The 6,000-nt window shown below is 46.3% G+C and overlaps 1 protein-coding gene across 2 annotated transcripts in view; it reads left to right on the forward strand.

Moving 5' to 3' along the window:
- Positions 1 to 5,318, forward strand: part of GPN1 (GPN-loop GTPase 1) — a 52,143-nt gene extending 46,825 nt beyond the window's left edge. For both annotated transcript variants that reach the window (XM_067550555.1, XM_067550557.1), the window contains exons 12-14: positions 192 to 282; positions 2,175 to 2,285; positions 3,818 to 5,318. In XM_067550555.1, the coding sequence (XP_067406656.1) occupies positions 192 to 282; positions 2,175 to 2,285; positions 3,818 to 3,903 (288 nt within the window). In that variant the 3' untranslated portion in view covers positions 3,904 to 5,318. The remainder of the gene's footprint in view (positions 1 to 191; positions 283 to 2,174; positions 2,286 to 3,817) is intronic.
- Positions 5,319 to 6,000: the final 682 nt, after the last annotated feature.

Raw genomic sequence — 6,000 nt, forward strand, 5'->3', positions numbered from 1 at the left:
GGTCCAACAGTTGTATCTAACCTTCAGATTCTGCTGTAAGGTCAATTTACTGACTCATGCTTTTGCCTAACGTTTGGGTAGGCCTCTCTTCTGGAGTGGGAGTATTGTTTTACTTGTATTACTTTAACTGTGTCCAGAGACCCTATGATGGGTGTTATATTAATCACACTAAAATCTTCCCGTGTACATAGGAGAGAGCTCAGAACAACCAGCAGAAAGAGCAGCTGGACCGTTTGCGGAAAGACATGGGCCCTGTGGCTATGGAGAGCAGCTCACTCGCAGGTAATGAAGGGGCTTGTGAAGAGTAATTTAACCTCAGAAGAGTCTCTGAAGAGTTTTGCCTTGAAAATCCTCTGGAGGTTTTTTGTCTGCAACAAAAATATAAAAGCAACTTAGCCACAGTGAAAGGTCCAGACCATTGCCCTGTGGAGAGGGGGTGGGGGGGTCTCCTATGTGTTAACCTGAGCAGGTAGCCAGGGAAAGAAGAAACCCTTGTGCCTAGATGATAGGGCAGTGGGCATGCGAGAAATAAATACATTCAGTTGATGATAAAACATCCTAGAGAGGATGACATAGCAATTAAATTGGCATCCAACAAGAATTTCAATATAGGGGGGTTGAAATCTGTGGGGTTCTACAGGGGATGTGCTATTGTGTAGCACCTCACATTCTAGAGCAGTGGTTCTCAACCTGTTTACCACTGTGGGCTGCATATGCAACTCTCTGTAGTATGTGAGCTGCGTCCACAAAATATATAGTACCTGGACATTACTTAACATCACTGTAAGTCACTTAAAAACTAGCCCAAACGTGAAATAAAGGGTTCTTTCTGTTAACATATTGGTCTATACAGGTGTGGCTGAGTGGGTGTGCATGTGTATTAGAATGAGCAAGTGTGTGTAGGTGAAAGTTTAGTGAAACAGACAGGAAGTGGGTGCATGTGCATGAGAGAGAGAGCCAGTGGATGTGTATTATGGGAGACAGACAGTACCACTGCCCATGATATATACTTGGGCGGGAGGGTCACTGCTATGGAGGACATTAGAGCCCAGGAGCATAGATTGCACGGGAGAGGGAGAGGGCACCTCCCCACCCTGCCTGCTGTGACTGCCTGGTCGGACACGTCCCTTGATTTCTGCTCCCAGACAGCATGGGGCAGGGGTCATCCCACCCACTGAGCCATGGGGGACGCTAGCTGGGAAGCTGCCAACTGAACAAATTTCCACCCCGCACCAGCTCTTCACCCCCGGCCCCCAAGAGACAGGACTTACAAGGCAGCCTCCTGCTCTGGCTGTGATCTCCGGGTCTGGAGATGGCCAGCAGGGGACGGGGAGGGTAGTCACTATGTGCTGCAGGCAGCCTAGGGCATGCTGCAGCCTGAAGCATGCTCATCTCCCCCAAATAGCTATGCTTAGTGGGGAGGGGAGAGGGGGAAGGCGAGAACATGCCCCCCCATTTTTCCCCTGCTCCATCTTTCTTCCTCTCCACATCATCCCCTGCCCCAACCCACTCCCCCCTGCCCCATTCCCCCATCCCCTTCTCTTCCCCCTGCCCTGTCCCATCCCTCTTCCTTCTCCCTCACCCCCCACCTCTTCCCTCCAGCCCCTTGCCCTGCCCCCCCCCCATGTGTGCTCACCATTGTACAGGAACAGGACCCAACACACCTAGAAGAGGATGACAAGGGGCACTAGGACCCCAGCATCCTGGAGCTGCCAGCCTCAGCCAGGGAGAAGGACTAAGAGAGCTTCCCTTCCTCCCCTCCCCACCCCAGCTGAGCAGAGCAAGTCCTGCTTGGCGTTCGCCTTCCCCCACCCTTTCGTCCTCTCCCATTACAGGGGGCTGCTTCGCCTTCCCTGCTGGCAGGGAGCACTCTGCCAGGGCTGTGTGGCACCATCTCCCCCTCAGCCAGGACCCAGGAGCAGCAAACTTTGAATTTTTTTATCACACAGCTGTGTCGCAGCTGTGTGCCACTTGGGCCTCAAGCAGGCTGTGGGTTGAGAACCACTGATTTGGAGCATGTATTTGTATCGGGGGGATGGGGTGCGGTCCATACTTGTAGGGTTGGTACCAGTAGTTGTGGTTGCTGCATGCGGATGCTTACACTGGGAAATGTTAGGGAATTAGGTTTTTGTCAAAATGAGACTTTGTCTTTGGAAGCTTCTATTCTTCACTAGGTTCTTCTGATACTTCTGCTTTGGGCCCCTCTGACTTGATCATGACACGAGGAACTTTGGATGAAGAAGATGACGAGAGAGAGAGTGATACTGATGATATCGACCATCAAGGTAAGGGAGGGCACGGCTGCCTGTGGCTTGGAATTACACAACACTGCCTCCTGATAGGGGAGATCAGAGGTCAAATGCATGACTGTTCTGATGAGTGTAGGAGGTTGGGGCTGTCCCTCCTGTCTGTCTGGGAGGGAAGCTACTCCCCTCATTACGTTGCCCTGGAGGGGCAAAGCTAAAGGAGGATTAGCTCGGGTGGTCCTGGCCCTCAGGCAGAAAAGAGCTGTACATTTTCTCAGGGCTCAGGCTCTCAGAGAGGGTGGAGCACCAAGTAATCTAGGGGCAGAGCCAGCAAGCAGGCCTACAGTAAGGTTGCTGCCACCTCAGGGATGGGGGTGGCAGCTGGGGAGAGGGGTAGGGGACCCGGTCCCACCCTAGGGCCCTGGGCTGGGACCCAGTGGAGTAACAGTGGTGGGAGAGGTCCCAGCTGAAATACATTGACCTGCTTTCAGGCCATGATACAACCAGACTATTGTTTGGCTTTCCTGGGCTACTTCCTACACTCCCTCCCTAGGGTACCTGAACTTCTGGGTCGTTGTCCATCTCCCCAAGGTAAACAGCAAGTGGCAATCCCAACAGCTCCTCTCTGTCCCCAGCAGCAGGTTGCTCTGGCAGCTCCTTGGTGCAGTAGCGGTTGGGCTTGAGCTCTGTTGGTGTGGGAGAGATATCCTCCAGTGGCTCCAGCCCTCTGATCTAGAGGGTGTAAGATTACATTTGTCAAGGCTAAAGAATCATAGAATATTAGGGTTAGAAACGACCTCAGGAGGTCATCTAGTCCAACTTCCCTAAGGAGAAGAATGTTGCAGTAATTGAGATGTGAACTTGCATGAGAGTTTTTTAGCTGTGTGAATGGATAGAAAAGACCATATCTTAGAGACATTATGCAAAAAGAATCAGCAAGATTTAGACATTTGTCTGCATGTGAGGACCTCGTGTGAGTCTGATTAAAAGATGAGTGCCAGACAGGATGGTGGTGGTGTCCCCAGAGATAGGAGGTGGTGGATAGAGTTTGGGGGTAGATGAGAAGCTTTGTTTTTAATCATGTGCAGCTTGAGGTAATGGTTAGACATTCATGAGAAGATGTCGGAGAGACGCTGAGATTTTAGAAAGTTAAAATTGCAGAAGAGAAACTAGAAAACGGGAGTCTTGTCACTGGATTTTCTTTTCACTGCTGTGACAACTTACTCAGCATCTCTTCCCCTTTGGCTTTCCCACAGGCTTCTGCCCTTGGCAGCTGCCTCCTCCTTCGTTGACACATCATGAGTGACTTTATCAATGTTTATAGTGTCTGCTATGCTCTCTGACACCTCACAATCTGCTTCTCTTCCCCTTCCCTGTCCCATTCTCTCTAATTTCTCATATTCCTCTCCTGGGAGTTTCTAGGACTTGAGTGGGCCAAGGAGATGAAATCCTGGATAAACATTTTTCATCTTATTCTAAGTGTTCCCAGTAGCCTTACTCCTGCCTAATCACAGAAACTTAAGCAGGGTAGTAGCTGTCTTAGTACTGAATTACGATTTTTTTCCCCCCAGTCACTGAGAAAAGCCATGAAGAACCAGCCTTCAAAAACTTCATGCAGGAGACAAGGTCAAAGTACCAGAGTAGAAGCAGCCACTAAGAGAGACTTTCAGAAGCAGAGGTCTGCAAACCCTTTGAATGGAAAGAACAACAAAGAGCAAACTGTCCACCGCCTCCTGTGCTCGGAAGACACCAGTGCAGCCTTGTATGGAATCTAACTTCTGTGAAGCACTTTCTCTGATACTTAAAATATCTGTACCTGCAAAGTCAGTTGGTTACTGTGAGCAGGAGTTCTGACTTCAGTGTTTAACCCTTTACCATTGTGACTTAAAGCAAAATAAGGATTGCACTTTGCCCTTTTCTCCAAATGGTTTTGCTCTGCCTATTTGGGAGCTTGAATTTCCACTTGTCAAAGCATTATTGTCTAGAGCTTTGGTCCATCACTGAGAGTTCAACACCATCACCACTTTCAAAGCTGATGATTTCTCTTGGATGCGAGGGACAGGTGAGACCTCTGCTTGAAGGCTCTTCTGGGAATTGTCTCTCTCTAGTTATGGCGGTGGCTCAGATTCAGAGGGTTTGGGCAACAGTCTTGTGTGATAACAGCCAGAGCCTCCATTTTAATGAATTCACTCTTAAATTCTGCAGCTAAAATTTGATTGGACATTAGAAAGATCTTTCCAGGAACTTGTTTCTAAATGGGTTTTCTCTGAGTCACTGAAACAAGGAACTGAAATGTCACTGCAGTCCTATGTTTGACATTTTATTTTGTTCTGTAATTTATTATAAAGTATTTTTTGCTATTGACAAATGGCTTAGTGGTGATTGGGAATGACAGAGTTGGACTCATTCTTGCTATGGGAGGTTATTTGAAATAAGCTTGATCTTCATGTTTGCAGCACACCCAGAGATACAACACTGAGAACGAGCTGTATGCCTGAAGCCGTAGTATCTTGAGCTGTGAAGCTAAATTGCATCTCACCTGGTCATTACAAGGATAGGACCAGACACATTGAAAACACAGGTGCTGCAGGAAGTGGTGTTAGTGATTCAGATGGTGTTCCTTCCCTCTGAATCAGAAATGTATAGTGTTGTGGGCACTGTGCTGCCCACCTACAATTACTATCTGTTTCATTATTCCAAATATTTCTAAAACGTTTTGGTCTCCAAGACAAGCAAAATGAAGGATGCTATCCAAGTCGGGGAGTGGGAAATCTTCCTATTATCTACAATTAGATTCTTGATAATGTATATAGAAAATAAATATTTTTCATAGATTTTAAAGCCAGAAGGGGCAATTAATATAATCTAGTCCAACCACCTACATACATATGCCATAGAATCGCATTCAGTAATTTCTACATCAGTCCCATAATTTCTGGTTGAGCTATAGCAAATGTTTTAAAAAGCTATCGAGTCTTGATTTTAAACTTCAAGTGAGAGAATCCACTGTGTTCCTAGGTATGTTATTCCAATGGCTATTAATTTTAATCACTATTAAAAACGTGCTCCTTATTTCTGTTTTATTTGCAGTATTGTAACTGTTTTGGTCCCAGAACATTAGAGACAAGGTGCTTGAGGTAATAACTTTTATTAGACCAATTCCTGTTGGTGAAAGAGACAAAATTTCGAGCTATACAGAGCTCTTCTTCAGGTTTGGGAACCCATTCAAGGTTAAGTGGCCCATTAACATCTCTGCAGTTACAGGACAAAAAAGGGAGTTAGTGGGTTACAGATGTAATAAGTTATACATTCGTTGTCTTTATTAAATTCTAATGAACTCAGGCAGAAAAATTATAAAAGACAAAAACACCATATCATATGAGCGAACACTTTTTCACAAAACTATCCCTGCATATCTGACCTCTCATCCTCATCCACAAAGGATACACACACCCCACCTTGAAAAAATGAGCATGGGAGTGTTACCTCAAAGAATTGTGGGGCTTATATTAGTGTTTTTTCTCTTTATGAGGTATTTAGTGTGGTTCACCTGGGGGATATTCCAGGGCACACCAGAGGTTTCTATTTACCCGAAGAAATTCCTTAACCTACCTCAGTTTACCCTGACACGGATACAGCCCTCCGTTCAAGAATTGACACCCAGACAGTAAACTCTTTGAAAACAAATGCTTTTTTTATTATTGACTCTATTTCACTACAATTTGGTTTCAAATTGAAAATCATTCAAATAAAA

The sequence above is a fragment of the Emydura macquarii genome, unplaced genomic scaffold (assembly GCF_026122565.2).
Source record: "Emydura macquarii macquarii isolate MOO-44397 ecotype Brisbane River unplaced genomic scaffold, CSIRO-AGI_Emac_v2 contig_1300, whole genome shotgun sequence".
NCBI classification, from domain to species: domain Eukaryota; kingdom Metazoa; phylum Chordata; order Testudines; family Chelidae; genus Emydura; species Emydura macquarii.